Below are 18,933 nucleotides of genomic sequence, written 5' to 3'. Positions count from 1 at the left end.
GGAGGAGCTCACATGCCTGGCTGGATCGGGGCAAAGGGCTCTTGGTAGTGGTGGCTGGTCCTGCTGCTGCTTAGGTGTAAAAGCAGTTGATTTTCCTAGCGAACTGCAGGGAGGGTGGAGCTCATATTTTTGCAGGACCGGGACTGTGGGTTTTTGGTGGGTTGGTCCCGTTGCTGCTTAGGTGTAAAAGCAATTGATCTCCCACTGCTGCTGATATTTAAAAGCAGGCAGATTGTCCAGGGAGAGGAGCTCTGCACTCAAACTGCCATCCTCCTCGCCTCCAAGTTCCGGAAGTACATCACGGGACGCATCGAGACAGAAGAGGATATCTTCTAGCTCATGGGACCCTCGACCACCAGAGGGCATCCACTGAAAGTCAGGGGAGGGAAGTTTCATGGCGACTCCAGGAAGTACTTCTTCACCGAAAGAGTGGTGGATCATTGGAACAGACTCCCACTCCAGGTGATAGAGGCCAGCAGCGTGACGGATTTTAAGAGAAAATGGGATACTCATGTGGGATCGTTAAGGGAGTAAACTCAGGGGGGAGGGATACTTGGAATGGGCAGACTTGGTGGGCTATAGCCCTTTTCTGCCGCTTTTTTTTATGTTTCTATGTTTCTATGTTCAGGGTATTATTTCAACTGTATTATTCAGTATGGTTTGCTTATCTTATATATATATGCTATTACAGTTTGATTTATATTCATGGTCTATATAAGCGCCTTGAAATTTTAAAGTTCACATTATTTTTCAACAATTGTTTAATTAGGATATTTTCATCAATTTTTAATGAATCTTTCCATGTATGTTTATATGTTTTTAATTGATGTTCATACTGATGTGATTTACACAATATTTACGATAATTCAGGGCATTGTTTTATTTTTATGGTTTGTACATATAGCACAGTTACTTACTATAACATGTGTTATTCAGGGACAGCAGGCAGCTATTCTTAACATGTGGGTGAGATCATCCACGGAGCCCCAATGCGGACAACTTCGCAAGCTGATTTGCTTACAGAACTTTAAAAAGTTTGCGACTGCCGCACCGCCCATGCGCGAGTGCCTTCCCACCCATGCAAGGGCGCGCCTCTCCTCAGTTCAGATAGCTAGCAGAGAAGCCAACCCGGGGATGTGGTTGGGTTGTGAGAATAGCTGCCTGCTGTCCCTGGATAACACCTGTTACAGTAAGTAACTGTGCTTTATCCCAGGACAAGCAGGCAGCCTATTCTCAACATGTGGGTGACCTCCAAGCTAACCAGAATGGGATGGTGGGAGAGTTGGCAATGCAGGAGAATAAATTTTGTACAACTGCCTGGCCGAAATGGCCATCCTGTCTGGAAAAAACATCTAGACAATAATGAGAAGTGATAGGTCAGCGATGGAAGGAAGCTTACCTTTCTTAGTCCAGCCCTGCACAACTTGCCTTAGTCCAGCCCTGTACAACATGCGGCCCAAAACGGATTTCACTGCGGCCCGCGCCCGATATGGCTCTCACTCCGCTCTCCTACTCGTGGGGGTTCAGACTGTGCCAGCTTCTCCCACTGACAGGAACCACCAGCTGGAAGCGTCACTCTCACGTGTGCTTCTCAAGAATAGACCTCGACGCGAGAAGGGGAAAGGGGTATTGAGGGAAGTTGAGTTATGAAAACACACGTTTCCTTTTTCTCTTCACTGAGGCAGGAAGGCCCAGGAGCAGGAGAAGCATCCCAGTTTGCCTAGAAACAGCACGAGGCAAAGCCGTTCTGCTGTCGTGTGCGGGATCCAGAAGACCCCGAGACTTCCGAGGATAGAAGGATTGGGAAGACGATGTGAATATGAAAATTTGCAGAAAGAAGACTATATGGAGCAGCCTGTTTCTGTTGGTTCACTGAAGAAACTGGCAGCAATGCCTGACCATACAGATATACCTTTAAGTCCTGAAGAGCGGGTGTGTGCTTTAAGTAAACTTGGCTGCAATGTCACAATCAATGAGGCAATTACTTCACGCCGCTACTTCTGATCCGGGGTAGAGATGGAACGGATGGCAGCTGTATATTTAGAGGAGGGAAACCTAGAAAATGCATTTGTTCTTTATAACAAGTTTATAATCTTGTTTGTAGAAAAACTCCCTAATCATCAAGACTATCGGCAGTGTGCTGTACCAGAGAATATTATGAAGAAATTGAAGCATGTGGCTTTTCCCCGAACAGATGAGTTAAAGAAAACTCTTAAAGAAGTATGGAATGGAATACCAGGAACAAACTGCAGACCAAATACCTACAGAAATTTGAGCAGCTGCAAATGAATTGTACAGATGCGGCAGCAACAGTTTAACTATTTTGAAGATCAGCTCAGAAGGCAAGATTTAGCCCTAGATCAGATGAACATTAAAGGGCATTTGAAGGCATCTGAGCAGATTGAGGAGAACATGTCCTGTTTTTCCATGCCTAGAAATACCACCTTGTCTAATGTAATCTCTGATCAGATCCTTAAGAGTGATGCAACTATGTATGCTGGACAGACTCCTCCAGTAAACAGAGCTTTAAAGTTTGCAGCCAAACAGAACCAGATGGTCAAAGGGCTCCGAAGTGTAGTATTGCCAAGGGATCTGTCTCACAAGTTTCTGCTGCTGGCAGATGTAAACACAGCACAAGAAATAGAGACTTGTGGCATTCTGTGTGGAAAGCTGATGCATAATGAATTTACTATTATCCATGTAATAGTGCCAAAGCAGTCTGCTGAACCAGACAACAGTACAGTGATATGGAGAATGTGGAAGAATTATTCAGTGTTCAAGATCAACATGATCTCCTCACAGAAGAAAGACGGAGAGAAAGAGAGAGACCTGGACCAAAAGGGAAAGACAGGAGGCAGATATTGGAGAGGGGGAAGAGAAGGGAAGGAGATAGAGATGTCAGACCATGGGGTGGAGTGGGAAGGAAAGAAGGAAGGAAAGGAGAAGAAAGAGATGCCAGAGCATAGGGGAGGGGAGGAGACAAAAAATGGAGAGGGGGGTGAAGCTGAAATAAATCATGTACAAAGGAGAGAAAGGGCATAGGATATAGAGTTTATTGAAGGGACATAGAAAGAGGAAAAATACCATATGGAACAGAGAGAGGGCAGACGCTGGATGGAAAAGGTAGAAAGAGTGGACAGTGGATGCAAGGGACAAAGAGAGGGTGGACAGTAGATGGAAGGGGTAGAGAGAGAGAGAGAGGGAAGAGGCTGGATGGAAGGGGCACAGAGAGAGGACAGATGTTGCATGGAAGGGAGCGAGGGCAAATACCGAATAGAAAGAAGAGAGCAAAGAGAAGATGACTAAAGCAGAAACGACAAAAGGTAGAAAAAAAATTTTGTTGTTTTACGTAGAATCAAGTAGTATTGTAACAGTATTGATTAAAATTTATCAATAGGAAATTGAAATAAGGCAATTTGGAGGGGGACTAAACCCCTTTCCTCAGGTCAGGACAGGATACCATAACAGCCTGGCAGAAATGGCCATACTGTACTGCCCTGAAGATTTGGCCTCTGAAAGCTAATTGAAAAATGGATTAGTCAAATAAAATGGTATTTTCATATTTCTCATTATTTGTTTTATTTCTATTTGTTAATTTGTAAAGTGGTGATTGTTATGTAGAAGTTTTTTTCAAATTTACATCTACTGTCTTTATATTTTGCACAGTATTAGGGGACATGTGTCACTATTTCTGTGGTATTGCATTGCATGCAGAGTTTGGTTTCTTGATTCAGTTTAACTTTTGTCTACATATTTCTATTTTTAGTTTGTGATTATTCCATATTGGGCGAGGGTGTATCTGTGTTCTGTGTGTATGAAAAGGACATGGCTTTCTGTTAGCATCGACTACAGGATCAATTGACTGTGTAGGAACTGGTTTGTTTAGTTTTACAATGTGTGTGTTAGTGTTCTAGTGCTCACTGCAGTGTTTAAGATGCTGCCTTTTCCTAGATGCACCCTTATTGTGCGACTCATGGATTATTACTAAAAATATATTTTTTTATATAGAGGAGGGGGTTGTTAAAAAATGATCAGCACTGGCTGTCATATATACTGGATTTAATGACCCTATTCTAACTTTACTGTTGACGTAGGTGTTGTCCCCCCCAAACACACAGGCACACAAACACACAGACACACACATTATAAATAATTAAATTAAAGTTGTATTATCATCAAGCAGCTTTCAAATGACATTATAAACAAATAAAAATAAAATATTTTTAATACATTGCTAATTATTACCTGCATCTTTACCTATACTGTTTTGCCCTAGCTCTTACTTTGCACTATAGCAAAGTAAAACAGAAGCAGATAAAGATCAATCACACATGTGTCCTTCAAGGCTCAGTAACATCTCTCCATAAATTATGTGGAAGAGGTCTGGAAGTGGGGATAGCATCTATTTCATATCCTCAGTGAGACCTCAGGAAGGAATCTAGTGATCAAAACATTATTAGAGGTGTTTTACAGCCATTTCTTGTATGACTGGATGAGCTATATTTATTTTCTTTTTTTAAATTCATGCAGAAATAAATGGCTCGATTGAACCTAATGACTTCATTAAAGCATTTCCCTTTTTTAAACCTCTATACCATTTGAAAGAGGGTGAATATCTAATTATTCACTTCTAGAATTGGATATTTCTTAAATTTAGTAAAAATATTATGGCACAAGTGTCAAACCTTAAAAATGGAAGTCATATTGAGCATTGGAAAATAATAATAATTAACTAATAAAGAGTAATTTAATTTTCCCCACCATCAAATATCCCCATCCCACCCGGCTACTTTTTCATGCCACCCGGCTGGAAAACATTCTGGGGAGAACACTGCAAATGGATGTGGATTTGAGGCCTGATTGAGACAAATGGAACAGGTAATCCAAAACTGAAGACAAGGCTCCTTGTGATGAATGGTGCACCAAGCAGAAAATCTAGTTCATTTCTGATTGTAGCATTGTCTAGTGGTAGACTTCCTAGAAGCCTCTAGAATGTCCTGTACAGATTGAGAAAACTGTAGAGTGGCAATTAAGTTGAGAGGTACCAAGCTGTCAGGTATAGAGACTGCAGTTTGGTATGAAGTAAAGACCCCTGACTCTGTGTAAGCAGAGAGGGAAAAACTGGTAAAAGTAGAGGCTCCCTGCTGCTGAGTTAAAGTAGAAAGGAGTATCAGGGTTGTCTGGGCCACTGAGGAGCTATCAGAATCATGGTGGCCTGCTCCTGTGAGTTTGACAAGAGTCTTCAGAATCAGATTAAATGGAGGGAATGCATAGAGAAACTGATTTGTCCATTTCAGTAGAAAAGCATCTGCCTCGAGGTGATGAGGAGAGTATATCTTGGAGCAGAACTGAGGCAGTTTGTAGTTGTGGGGAGACACAAATAGATCTATCTGAGGAGTTCCCCACTGATAAAAAATGTGATGGAGAGGTGAGGAATTGAGTGTGTATTCATGAGGTTGCAGAAGACAACTCAATCTGTCCGCCAGACAGTTTTTCTCTCCTTGAATATAGACTGCTTTCAGGAAGGTGTTGTGATGGATTGCCCAGTCCCACACCTTTTGAGCTTCTTGAAACAGAGGGAGAGATCCTGTTCCTCCTTGCTAGTTGACGTAGTACATGGCTACTTGGTTGTCCATCCGAATGAGGACTACCTGGTCGTGAAGAAGATGCTGAAAAGCTTTGAGAGCACTGAAGATCGCTCTGAGTTCCAACATATTGATGTGACACTGACGATCCATGCTGGACCAATGGCCTTGAGTACGGAGACCATCGAGATAAGCCCCCCAAGCGTAGGTTGAAAAATCTGTCATGAGGACCTTCTGATGAGGGGGCGTTTGAAACAGTAAACCTCTGGAGAGATTGGAAGAGAGCATCCACCAGTGGAGAGACTCTCAACGAAGGAGTCACTCTGATATGTTGAGAGAGTGGATCGTAAGCCTGCACCCACTGAGATGCAAGGGTCCACTGAGGAATTCTGAGGTGAAGTCTGGCAAAAGGAGTCACGTGAACTGTTGAGGCTATGTGACCTAGGAGGACCATCATGTGGCTTGCTGAAATTGTAGCCAAGGAAGACACTTTGTGGCAGAGCTTAATGAGAGCATGCTGACATTATTGAGGAAGGAATGCTCTAAGTCGGACAATGTCCAGGATAGCTCCCATGAATTGTAAAGTCTGAGAGGGCTGTAAGTGGGATTTGAGAAAGTTGATTTTGAATCCCAAACTTTGTAGGAACCACGTAGTCCATAGAGTCACTACAAGAACCCCTTGAGATGTTGAATCCTTGATGAGCCAGTCGTCCAGGTCCGGGAACACCTGGAGCCCATGGTTCCGCAGAGCTGCTGCTACTACAACTAGGCACTTAGTGAAGATTCTGGGAGATGAAGCCAGGCCAAAAGGTAGCACTCTATTGAAAATGCAGATTTCCCATCTGAAATCTGAGGAACTGTCAAGAGGCTGGATGAATGGGTAGGGAGATTTCAACCTCTCGGATGCGGACTGGAATGATCCGTCTGTGGAATTGGAAAGAAGTACGGAGATTGTGGATGCCTTTCAAGAGGCTCTGCTCAGACAAATGGTGACGGAACCTATGAGGGAAAAAGTGATATTGGATCTTGTCCTCACAAATGGAGAGAGTATCTCTAATTTTCGAGTGAGTTCTCACCTGGGAAGTATCGATCATCAAACAGTTTGGTTTGATATAACGGCTAAAGTGTAGAGCAGCCGCACAATACTTAAAGTCCTAGATTTCAAACGGACTTTAATGAAATAGGAGAGTACCTGAAGAAAGAGCTGTTAGGATGGGAGGACATAAGAGAAGTGGCAAGACAGTGGTCTAAGCTGAAAGGAGTGATAAAGCACAGTTACTTACCGTAACAGGTGTTATCCAGGGATAGCAGGCAGCTATTCTCACTAATGAGTGACGTGATCCAATGCAGCCCCGATGAGGACGCCTCACAAGCAGTCTTGCTTGAAGAAACTCGAAGTTTCGAGTCGCCTGCACCGCCGTCTCCTCAGATAGCTCAGATAGCTCCTCAGTTCAGATAGCTAGCAGAGAAGCCAACCCGGGGAGATGGGTGGGTCGTGAGAATAGCTGCCTGCTGTCCCTGGATAACACCTGTTACGGTAAGTAACTGTGCTTTATCCCAGGACAAGCAGGCAGGTATTCTCACTAATGGGTGACCTCCAAGCTAACCAAAGTGGGAAGGCGGGAGAGTTGGCAACTTAGGAGAATAAATTTTGCAATACCGTTTGGCCAAACTGTCCATCCCGTCTGGAGAAAGTATCCAGACAATAATGAGAAGTGAAAGTATGAACCGAGGACCAAGTAGCATCTTTACAAATTTCCTTAATAAGGTAGATCTGAGGAAAGACACAGAAGCTGCCATTGCTCTGACCTTATGGGCTGTGACTTTACTGTGAAGAGGAAACCTAGCCTGGGCATAGCAGAAAGAGATACAAGCCGCCATCCAATTAGAGATGGTACGCTTAGAAATCAGACGTCCCAACTTGTTCGGATCAAAGGAGACAAAAAGTTGAGGAGCAGTTCTGTGCGGTTTGGTGCGTTCCAAATAGAAAGCCAAAGCACGTTTACAGTCCAGAGTATGAAGAGCCGATTCTCCAGGATGAGAATGAGGCTTTGGAAAAAATACTGGAAGCACAATGGATTGGTTGAGATGAAACTCCGATACTACTTTAGGAAGGAATTTCGGATGAGTGCGAAGAACCATCTTGCCATGATAGAACACTGTAAAAGGCGGGTCCGCAACCAACGTTTGAAGCTCACTGACTCGTCGAGCAGACGTGAGGCCAATGAGAAACACCACTTTCCAAGTGAGATACTTCAAATGAGCATTGGTTCAAATGGAGGATTCATCAGTTGAGTAAGAACAATATTGAGGTCCCAAACCACATGAGGCGGTTTGAGAGGAGAGTTGACGTTGAAAAGTCCTTTCATGAATCTGGAAACCACAGGATGAGCAGAGAGAGATTTCCCTTCAATAGGCTGATGGAAAGCAGTAATTGCACTAAGATGTACTCGTATTGATGTAGACTTGAGGCCAGAATGAGAAAGGTGCAGCAGATAATCCAAAACTGAAGATAAGGAGGAATGTTGAGGCTCCTTATGATGAGAAAAACACCAAGTAGAAAATCTAGTCCATTTTTGGTGATAGCATTGTCTAGTAGTAGGCTTCCGTGAAGCTTCCAAAACATCCCTCACAGATTGAGAAAACTGGAGAGGAGCTATGTTGAGAGGAACCAAGCTGTCAGGTGTAGAGACTGCAGGTTGGGATGAAACAGAGATCCCTGATGCTGTGTAAGCAGAGAGGGAAAACCTGGTAGAAGGTATGGCTCCTGCTGCTGAGTTGAAGTAGAAGGGAGTACCAGGGTTGTCAGGGCCACCGAGGAGCAACCAGAATCATGGTGGCATGGTCGGTCTTCAGCTTGACCGGCGTTTTTTGAATGAGAGGAAATGGAGGAAACGCATATAGAAAGAGATTCGTCCAGTCCAGAAGAAAGGCATCTGCCTCGAGGCGATGAGGAGTGTAGATCCTGGAGCAGAACTGAGGCAGTTTGTAGTTGTGGGGGGCTGCAAAGAGGTCTATCTGCGGCGTTCCCCACTGAGAGAAGATGTGATGAAGGGGCGTGGAATGGAGAGTCCATTCGTGAGGCTGTAGAAGACGACTCAAGTTGTCCGCTAAGGCATTGTCCGCCCCCTGAATGTAGACAGATTTGAGGAAGGTGTTGTGGCGAATTGCCCAATCCCAAACTTTCAGAGCTTCCTGACAGAGGGAGGCAGATCCCGTGCCTCCCTGCTTGTTGACATAATACATGGCGACTTGATTGTCTGTGCGAATGAGGACTACACGGTCGCGAAGTAGATGCTGAAAAGCATTGAGAGCATGAAAAATGGCCTTGAGTTCCAGCAGATTGATGTGGCACTGACGATCCGCACTGGTCCAATAACCTTGAGTACGGAGACCATCGAGATGAGCCCCTCAAGCATAAGTCGAAGAATCAGTCGTGAGAACCTTCTGAGGGGGTGTGTGAAAAAGTAAGCCTCTGGATAGATTGGAAGAGAGCATCCACCAGTGAAGAGACTGTATCAGAGCAGGAGTGACCTGGATGTGCCGAGTCAGAGGGTCGGACACCTGCATCCATTGAGATGCCAGGGTCCACTGAGGAATTCTGAGGTGAAGTCTGGCAAAAGGAATCACATGTACTGTGGAAGCCATATGACCCAGAAGAACCATCATGTGTCTCGCCGAGATGAACAGGCGAGAGGAGACTGACTGACAAAGATGGAGAAGAGTCTCCAGACGTTGTTGAGGAAGGAATCCTCTGAGTTGGAGAGTATCCAGAACAGCTCCGATGAAGGGGAGAGCCTGAGAAGGGTGGAGATGGGACTTCAGAAAGTTGATTTAGAATCCCAGACTCTGCAGGAACCAGATAGTCCGCTAGGTCGATAGGATGACTCCCTGAGACGTGGAATCCTTGATGAGCCAGTCGTCCAGGTAGGGAAACACCTGAAGACCATGGTTACTGAGCTCTGCAGCCACCACTACCAGGAACTTGGTGAAGACTCTGGGTGAATAGGCCAGGCCGAAGGGGAGCACTCTGTACTGATAATGTAGATTCCCCACCCGAAATCTGAGGTATTGGCGGGAGGCCGGATGGATAGGGATGTGAGTGTAGGCCTCCTTGAGATCCAGAGAGCATAACCAGTCGTTCTGCTCGAGGAGGGGATAAAGAGACGCCAGGGTCAACATGCAAAATTTTTCTTTGACTAGGAACTTGTTGAGCACCCTGAGATCCAAAAGAGGTCGCAGATTGCCCGTCTTTTTCGGAACAAGGAAGTACCGGGAGTAAAATCCCTTGTTCTGCTGAGCCAAAGGAACTGGCTCGATAGCTCGGAGCTGAAGCAAAGCTTGAGCTTCCTGAAGAAGAAGAGCGGTCTGGGCAGAGGAGGAAGGAAACTCTCTTGGAGGATGTTCTGGAGGAACTTGTTGGAAATGAAGAGAGTATCCTTCCCTGACGATGGAAAGGATCCAGAGGTCGGTGGTAATAGTCGTCCATCGGTGGTAAAAATGATGGAGATGACCTCCGATATGGGGAAAAACGGGAAAGGGCAGAACGACTAATGTTATGCTCTCTAGGAGACAGTCAAAAAGGCTGAGGAGCCTTGGGAACAGCAGGTGGCTGAAGCTTCTTCTGCTTCTGAGGATGTTGCCTCTTAACAGGCTGACGAATGGCAAGACCTGTTTTGGTGGAAAATGCCGTTGATAAATCAGAAGCGGGCGTGAAGGACGAGAAGGAGCTGGCTTCGGCTTAGGACGGAGAATAGACTGAAAAGACTTCTCGTAGTCCGAAAGCTTCTTGGTTGCTGCCTCTATGGACTCATCAAAGAGGTCAGTGCCAACACAAGGGACATTAGCCAGCCGGTCCTGCAGATTCAGGTCCATATCGATGGTGCGGAGCCACGCCAGGCGTCGCATGGCCACCGAGCAAGCAGTAGCCCGAGCAGACAGCTCAAAGGCATCATATGAGGACTGAAGAAGTTGCAGTCGAAGTTGGGACAATGATGCCAGGACTTCCTGGTACTCAAAATGTGCCCGCGAATCCAAGTAGGGCATAAACTTGGGAAGGATGGACAGAAAAAACTTGAAATAGGTAATGAAGTGGAAGTTGTAGTTGAGGACTCTGGAGGTCATCACAGAGTTCTGGTTAATGTGACGACCAAATCTGTCCATCGTTTTGCCCTCCCTGCCCGGAAGGACAGTGGCATATACTTGAGAAGGGTGAGAATGCTTCAACGAAGATTCCACCAGAAGGGATTGATGGGACAATTGAGCACTGTCGAACCACTTGTGATGGACAGTCCGGTATCTGGAATCCAATTTCCCCGGAACAGCTGGAATGGAATAGGGAGTTTCCAGACAGCGGACAAAAGTTTGATCCAATAGCTTATGAAGAGGAAGCTTGAGGGATTCAGCAGGAGGTTGAGGGAGATGCATGGTCTCGAGATACTCCTTGGAAAATTTGGTCCCAGTATCCAGTTGAATGTCTAAATCAGCTGCCATCTGACGTAGAAAAGAAGAAAACGACAGCTGATCTGCCAAATCCTGGCCTCGAGAAGGACTCGAGGATGTCGAGGCAGCTTGATCCAATGAAGACGGGGATCTAGATGGAGAAAAAGACCCCACCGTGTCTTCAAGATCCGGAAGTGGAAGGGTTGCAGTAGACGGTGGAGAATACTGAAGAAAAGGCTGCTTTCAATGGGGCAAGGCATGCCTGGATGAGTGCTTCGAAGAATGTCTCGATCGATGATGTGAGCTGTGCCTCGAAGCGGGCCTCAACCTTCGAGGCGAGTGTGTCTCCACCGAGGCCCCCAGCGAATGGATGGGGGCTGGAGGCAGTGGATCGAAGCAGAAGTGCTTGGTTGGAATAACCACGAGGCACTCGCAAAGACTCTACTCCTTGCATCGAGTGTATTGGTTCCAATGGAGGCATAGGCAAAGACTCTGCTCCTTGCGATGCATGCATCGATGCCAGACCAGACACTCGCAGAGACTCTACTCCCTGTAGAGAGTGTGCGTAGGACTGAGGCACAGGAGGCGGCTCGACCTCGCGGGAGACCTCCGCATGCCCAGGCTGGATTTGAGAGAGAAGCTTCGGCCCCATTGTGGTAAAGAGCTGAATGAATTGCTTCTCCAGTAAGGTCTGGAACGAAGCCGGCAAGGATGGATCCGCGTCTCCAACGGGACCACCTGCACGGGCTTTGTGCTCCCTCGAGGCAGTGTGAGAGTGCTTGGACTTAGAAGCCTTGGGCACTTTAAGCACCACCGGGGGAATGGGCTGCTGCGCTATCTGACCTGAAGAGCCAGAGGAAGGCACCGCAGCCGGCGTCGAAGGCAGAGCCGGTACAAACGAGGCACGTTTGATGAGGCTTGGAGTAGCAGGTGCAGGAGCCTGTGGAGCTTCGGATGAGGTCGATGGTGAAACACCCTTCGATGACGAAAGCTCAATCGAAGACTCCATGCTGTAAAGCTGCTCCCACAAGATGCAACGACGCTTGAAAGCACGGACTATAAGTGTTGAGCAAAGCCGGCAAGATTTCGGCCCAAGACACCGAAGACAGCGTCGATGAGGGTCCGTCAGGGAAATCGCGCGCTGGCACTTGGAACACTTTTTAAAACCGGTCGCAGGCTGGTACATAGGCCGAAAAAGCTCCGTCGCAAGATCGAAGCCGTGGGGCAGTAGCCACGTGACCTGCCCGGTCAAACGGATGGAAGAATTTTTTTTTTTGAAAACAAGAAAAGTACGACGAAAATCAGCGATTAAGAGAAAAATAACCCAAAACCGCGGACTTCAGAAGGCACAAGTGAAAATACTTCACGCAGAGAGTCAAAGACGGACTTCTTGGCTCAGCGGAAAAGTAAGAGCTGAGGAGAGGCGCCCTGCGTTGGGCAGGAAGGCACTCGCGTATGCGCGGTGCGGGCGACTCGAAACTTTGAGTTTCTTCAAGCAAGACTGCTTGTGAGGCATCCGCATCGGGGCTCCGTTGGATCACATCACCCATTAGTGAGAATACCTGCCTGCTTGTCCTGGGATAAAAATGACTATGGACCTTTATGTGAAGAAAATAAATAAAAACAAAAGAAAAAGAAAGCCGATATGGTTCTCCAAACTAGTGATGGAGAAAATAAAGGTGAAAGAGTTGGCATTCATGAAATATAAAACAAACCAAGAAGAGGAGTGCAGAAAAGTCTACAGGGTGAAACTGAAAGAAGCCAAGAGAGAGATACATCTGGCGAAAGCACAGGCGGAAGAACAAATGGCTAAAAATATAAAAAAGGGAGACAAAAATTTTTTCAGATATATTAGTGAACGGAGGCAGATGAAAAATGGAATTGCTAAACTAAAAGATGCTGGGAACTGATATGTGGAGAGTGATGAGGAAAAAGCAAATGTGCTAAACAAATACTTCTGTTCTGTGTTCGCAGAAGAAAATCCTAGAGAAGGACCAAGATTGTCTGGCAAAGTTACACGAGAAAATGGAGTAGATTCTGCACCATTCTTGGAGGAGAGTGTTTATGAGCAACGTGAAAAACTGAAGTTAGACAAAGTGATGGGACCAGACGGGATCCATCCGAGGATATTGAGGGAGCTCAGAAAAGTTCTGGTGGGTCTTATGAAAGACTTGTTAAACAAATCTCTGGAGATGGGAGTGGTTCCCGGGAATTGGAGGAGAGCAGATGTGTTCCCTATTCATAAAAGTGGTCACAGAGATGAAGCAAATAATGGAAGTGTTGCTGAAAGAAAGGATAGTGTACTTCCTTGAATCTAATGGGTTACAGGATCCGAGGCAACATTGCTTTACAAAAGGTAAATCATGCCAAACGAACCTGACTGAATTTTTTGATTGGGTGACCAGAGAGCTGGATCGAGGACATACGCTAGATGTAATTTACTTAGATTTCAGCAAAGCCTTTGATACGGTTCCTCATAGGAGGCTGTTGAACAAACTTGAAGGGCTGAAGTTAGGACCCAAGGTGGTGAATTGAGTTAGAAACTGGCTGTTGGACAGACGCCAGAAGGTGGTGGTTAATGGAAGTCGCTCGGAGGAAGGAAAGATGAGTAGTGGACTCCCTCAGGGTTCGGTGCTGGGGCCAATCCTGTTCAATATGTTTGTGAGTGACATTGCTGAAGGGTTAGAAGAAAAAGTGTAGTTTTTTGCAGATGATAACAAGATTTGTAACAGAGTAGACACCGAAGAGGGAGTGGAAAATATGAAAAAGGATCTGCAAAAGTTAGAGGAATGGTCTAATGCATGGCAACTAAAATTCAATGCAAAGAAATGCAGAAGGAACTGTATATGCTGGGAGGTGAGAAGCTGATATGCACAGACGGGGAGAGGGACCTTGCGGTGATAGTGTCCGTAGATCTAAAGGTGAAAAAACAGTGTGACAAGGCAAGTAGCTGCTGCCAGAAGGATGCTGGGCTGTATAAAGAGAGGCATAGCTAGTAGAAGGAAGAACATGTTGATGCCCCTATACAGGTCATTGGTGATGCCCCACTTGGAGTATTGTGTTCAGTTTTGGAGACCGTATCTGGCGAAGGACATAAGAAGACTTGAAGCGGTCTAGAGGAGGGCGACAAAAATGATAGGAGGTTTGCGCCAGAATATGTATGAGGAGAGACTGGAAGCCCTGAATATGTATACCCTACAGGAAAGGAGGGACAGGGGGGATATGATTCAGACGTTCAAATACTTGAATGGTATTAACGTAGAACAAAATCTTTTCCAGAGAAAGAAAAATGGTAAAACCAGGACATAATTTGAGGTTGAGGGGTAGTAGATTCAAGAGCAATGTTAGAAAATTCTACTTTACAGAGGGTGGTAGATGCCTGGAATGCGCTCCCGAAAGAGGTGGTGGAGAGGAAAATGGTGATGGAGTTCAAAGAAGCGTGGGATGAACACAGAGGATCAAGAATCAGAAAATAATATTATATATTGAACTAAGGCCAGTACTGAGCAGACTTGCACAGTCTGTGCCTGTATATGGCCGTTTGGGGGAGGATGGGCTGGAGAGGGCTTCAATGGCTGGGAGGTTGTAGATGGGCTGGAGTAGGTTTTGACGGAGATTTCGGCAGTTGGAACCCAAGCACAGCACCGGGTAGAGCTTTGGATTCTTGCCCAGAAATAGCTAAGAAGAAAAAATAAAAAAAATTTAAATTGAATCAGGTTGGGCAGACTGGATGGACCATTTGGGTCTTTATTTGCCATAATCTACTATATGTTACTATGTTACTATATACTCATTGTGACCAGACAGGATCAGTGCTGCAACCTGCTTTCAGCTCTCTCACAGTAGCTAGATGAGAAATATCATTGCCTCAATGCTGGGAATGCTTCTTCAAAGCTGATCTTTGAGTTGTTCCTATGTCTGACTACACCTCCACCCCTGCGGGTCAAAAGATATGCATCAGGATGGCAGAGGCGCGACAACATCACCGGCACCCTGTGAGACCCCGCTGAGCCTGCTAATAACACCCAAAGCTTGTGCTCAACCTCTAATTAAAAGGAGGTGAGACCACATCAGGGACGGCATTGAGCTCCAGAGAAACTATGTAGGCTGGCTAACAGGTACCCAGAGGATTTGGCCTGTCAGCTCCAAACACTAAATTGCCCGAAAAGAGGATGAAATTGCATTAAATTAAAATAATAAAATGAAGAGAACAGAACAAATACTCCTGAAGGCATGCGTGCCGAAGGAAAGAACTGAAGGTGGAGCTTGAGATCCTAGTGAAAACTCTAGAGTGGATTTCTTTTGCAGAAGCACATGGCTATAGGGAAATAACCCTACTCTCTAGAACAGTGGTCTCAAACTCAAACCCTTTGGAGGGCCACATTTTGGATTTATAGGTACTTGGAGAAATAATAGTTAATGTCTTATTAAAGAAATGACAATTCTGCATGAGGTAATTTTTAAAACTCTTTATAGTTTATAAATCTTTCCTTTTAGCTAAGTTTTAATAATAATATTGTAATTTATAGCTATAAGAGACAAATGATCTAGAAACTGTTTTATTTTACTGTTGTGATTATGATAAACATACCGAGGGCCTCAAAATAATACCTGGTGGGCCACATGTGGTCCCCGGGCCGCGAGTTTGAGACTACTGATCTCAAATGTCTCACCTATTGCACTGGAATATACATTTCTTTGAAATCCATCGGTCAAGGGCAGGGGAGTTTGGTGAAGAGGTATGTTCTTATTGCTTTCCTAAAGTTGAGTCCTTCAAGGGATCTGATCTGCAGGGTCAGTCAATTTCAGTGGCTCGGTATAAAGTGTGAGTAGGAATGTCGCTTGGTGGTTTATAGTTAAAGGGCACAACAAGGGAGTGGTTTTGAGGCATATAATTAGTTTCTGAATTTTATTAATTATACAATAGTTCTTTCACATTGAAATACAGAATATATGTACAGATTATCTATTTTAAATCAATATTGAACCATATTTTTTTTATAAAACAGAATGTGAAAAATATATAAGGGCTTGAAAGTAGCTTACAAAGCACCGTATCTGAGACAGCAAAAATGAATACTTACCCTTTCTATAGCTCATTTTCTGAAATCCTTCAAGTTTTTCCTATCAAATATTAACAAGATACTTGTAAAAATGTTACATTCTACAAAATGTTCCCTTGAAAAAGACATTGTTAATTTCAAATTATAAGTGTACCATTTCACAGAGTGTGTGTGTGTAATATATTTGCAGCCAGAAAGCTCAGGGCGGATAACTCAATAACTGTATACCTGAGACAAGAGTGTCAATACATGTAGTTAAGCTATTCAATATTTGCTTCTGCTCCTCTTCAATTAAGAAATGTTGGTGAGACCACATTAAGAGTACTATGTAAAATTCTAGAAACAAATAGGATGGAGCAGTAGCTACTAGAATGGTCAATGGTCTTTGCATAAAGTGTATGGGGATAGACAAAGATCTTAGTACATACACTTTGGAAGAAAAGGAGATTTGATAGACATTTAAATAACCTGTGACATAAATGCAGGGAAGGCAAGTCTCTTTCAACTGAAAGGAAGCTCTGGAATGAGAATTCATAGGAAATATTTCTTTACTGAAAGGATGTGTTAATGGAGGTGGTGCAGACAAAGGCTATATCTGATTTCAAAAAAGCATGGTACCATAGTATCTCTATTCGAGAGAAAGGGATAGTAGATTGTATGGATGAGCAGACTGGATAGGCCAGTCATTTTCCTATCATTTTTTGTGATTTTTTTTCCTTTCCTCCACCAAAGCAGCACTACTACTATTGCTACCAGATCATGCATAAGTCAGAAAAACAGGGCCAGTCTAAGCCATATGAGGGATTTAAGGAAGGACCCAATGGTGCGAGACAGGAGGTAGAGAAAGGAAGAGGAGCTAGGTTACTACGTACTAATTTGTATAAAGGAACTACCATATTTTTCGCTCCATAAGTCGCACCTGACCATAAGACGCACCCTAGATTTAAAGAAAACATTCTGAACCAAATTCTCCCTGCCAGGCTCTGTACCCTGTCCCCCTTCTGGTGGTCTAGTGGTAGGCAGGGACAGGGCAGGCTGGGCCAGAGCATAGGGTAAGCCGGGCCAGGATAGGGCACAGGACAGGGCGCAGAGCAGGCAGGCTTAGTAGCAGGCAGGCAGGCGGCTGACTCCCTCCTGCCCTTTCCTCCAGCTGACTCCCATGACGCAGGATAAGGCAGGAAGCAAAACGCTCACACCTGCCTTCTGCACCGCTTTAACTCTGACACTGCATCAGAGTCAGACGCTGCATCAGAGTCAAAGCGGTGCAAAAGGCAGGTGCGAGCATTTTGCTTCCTTCCTTATCCTCTGTCGCGGGAGTCAGCTGGAGGAAAGGGCAGGAGGGAGTCAGCCGGAGGAAGGGCCCTGAAGAGACATGTTGCTGCTTCGCCGGCTCTTTCCCAGTCCCAATGTTGGCGGGACTCAGGAGTCCTCATGTTTCAAACAGGGCAGTGGCAGTGCACCATCAGAGGTCCTTCTTTTTTTACAGCGCTGCTGGAATTTTCCCCCGCTGGAGCCTTCTCCCGCCGGTGCTGAAATCAGGGAGCTGAAGAGACGTGGAGCGGCACTGAGGATAAGCTTGTAGACAGTGGTGTTTACATAGAGGGAGTCAGCCAGAGGAAAGGGCAGGAGGCTGAAAGCTCTTGCCCTACAGCGCTGGACCACAGAAGGAATTAAGGTTGGGGGGGGGGCGGGGTTCGCTCTATAAGACGCACCCTTATTTCCAACCAATTTTTTTGGGGGAAAAAGTGCATCTTATAGAGCAAAAAATACGGTAAGTGAAAAAAAGAGTGTATGTGGTTTAAGATAAGTTAATCCCTACAACAGCGGTAGGCAATTCCGGTCCTCGAAAGCCACAGGCAGGTCAAGTTTTCAGGATATCCACAATAAATATGTATGAGATAGATTTGCATCTCAAGGAGGCAGTGCATGCAAATCTATTTCATATACAGTATATTCATTGTGGCTATCCTGAAAAACTGACTTGCCTGTGGCTCTCGAGGACTGAATTGCCTACCCCTGCCCTACAATATCACTGCATATGGCTAAAAGCTTTGCATTCTTAGGCTGATGGCAGGGTCCTGAAAATATAAGGCTACAGATTCCTATGTAACCTATACAAAAATCTCCAGACGTTCACAGTCCATGGTTTTCTTAATTTGTTTCAGTGACTGCCAAACCATCTTACCATTTGATTTTGCACCATGATTTTCCTCACTGCCACAAAAGAAAGTTCTCCCAATTTTTAGTTTCTTATTCATATTTCTGAAACTTTTATTGAGAAAATTGATTTAACAAAGTCTCTGAAACTTTATAAATATACAAGTTGGCCCTCTTATTTTCTGGTGCATGCTTCTAGTCTAATCTTAAAAAGACAAGGGTGAGAGAAAAAAGCTGTCAGAAAAGTATATAAAAGTCTTTTGTTCCCATGCCACCTCAGTAGTAGGGAATTAGGGGCATACAGAAATACAGGGTTGCTCTTACAGGAGCGAAATATATTCTTTTTCCTATTTCATTTATCTACTGTATATCAGTCTCACACAAGTCTTAATTCTGTTGTAATTTTAGAAACAGAAAAGCATGATATAAGATAAAGGCCAAATGGCCCATCCTGTCTGGCCATCCGAAGTATTCACTATCTCCTACTCTCCTTAAGAAATCCCATGTGCCTATCCCACACACAGCCTTTGTGTCTACTAGAGAATGACACAGGGAAAAAATCTGTCCCCGTCACCGCCCCGGCCCACCTTCCTCTGCACCGCCCCGTCACCGCCGTTCCCTTCACCGTCCCGTCACCGTCACCGCCATCCATTTCACCGCCCCGTCACCGTCCCCGCTGCATCCAT

At 45.0% G+C, this 18,933-nt stretch overlaps 1 protein-coding gene across 7 annotated transcripts in view; it reads right to left on the bottom strand.

Annotated features, from left to right (window-relative positions):
• ICE1 (interactor of little elongation complex ELL subunit 1) overlaps positions 1–18,933 on the bottom strand; it is a 964,399-nt gene that overhangs the window by 484,532 nt on the left and 460,934 nt on the right. For all 7 annotated transcript variants that reach the window (XM_033929748.1, XM_033929749.1, XM_033929750.1 and 4 more), the window contains one exon: positions 16,112–16,151. In XM_033929748.1, coding sequence (XP_033785639.1) covers positions 16,112–16,151 — 40 coding nt within the window. The remainder of the gene's footprint in view (positions 1–16,111; positions 16,152–18,933) is intronic.

This window comes from Geotrypetes seraphini, chromosome 2, assembly GCF_902459505.1.
Source record: "Geotrypetes seraphini chromosome 2, aGeoSer1.1, whole genome shotgun sequence".
Taxonomy (NCBI): Eukaryota; Metazoa; Chordata; class Amphibia; order Gymnophiona; family Dermophiidae; genus Geotrypetes; species Geotrypetes seraphini.
This window is presented reverse-complemented; position numbering and strand designations above follow the sequence as displayed.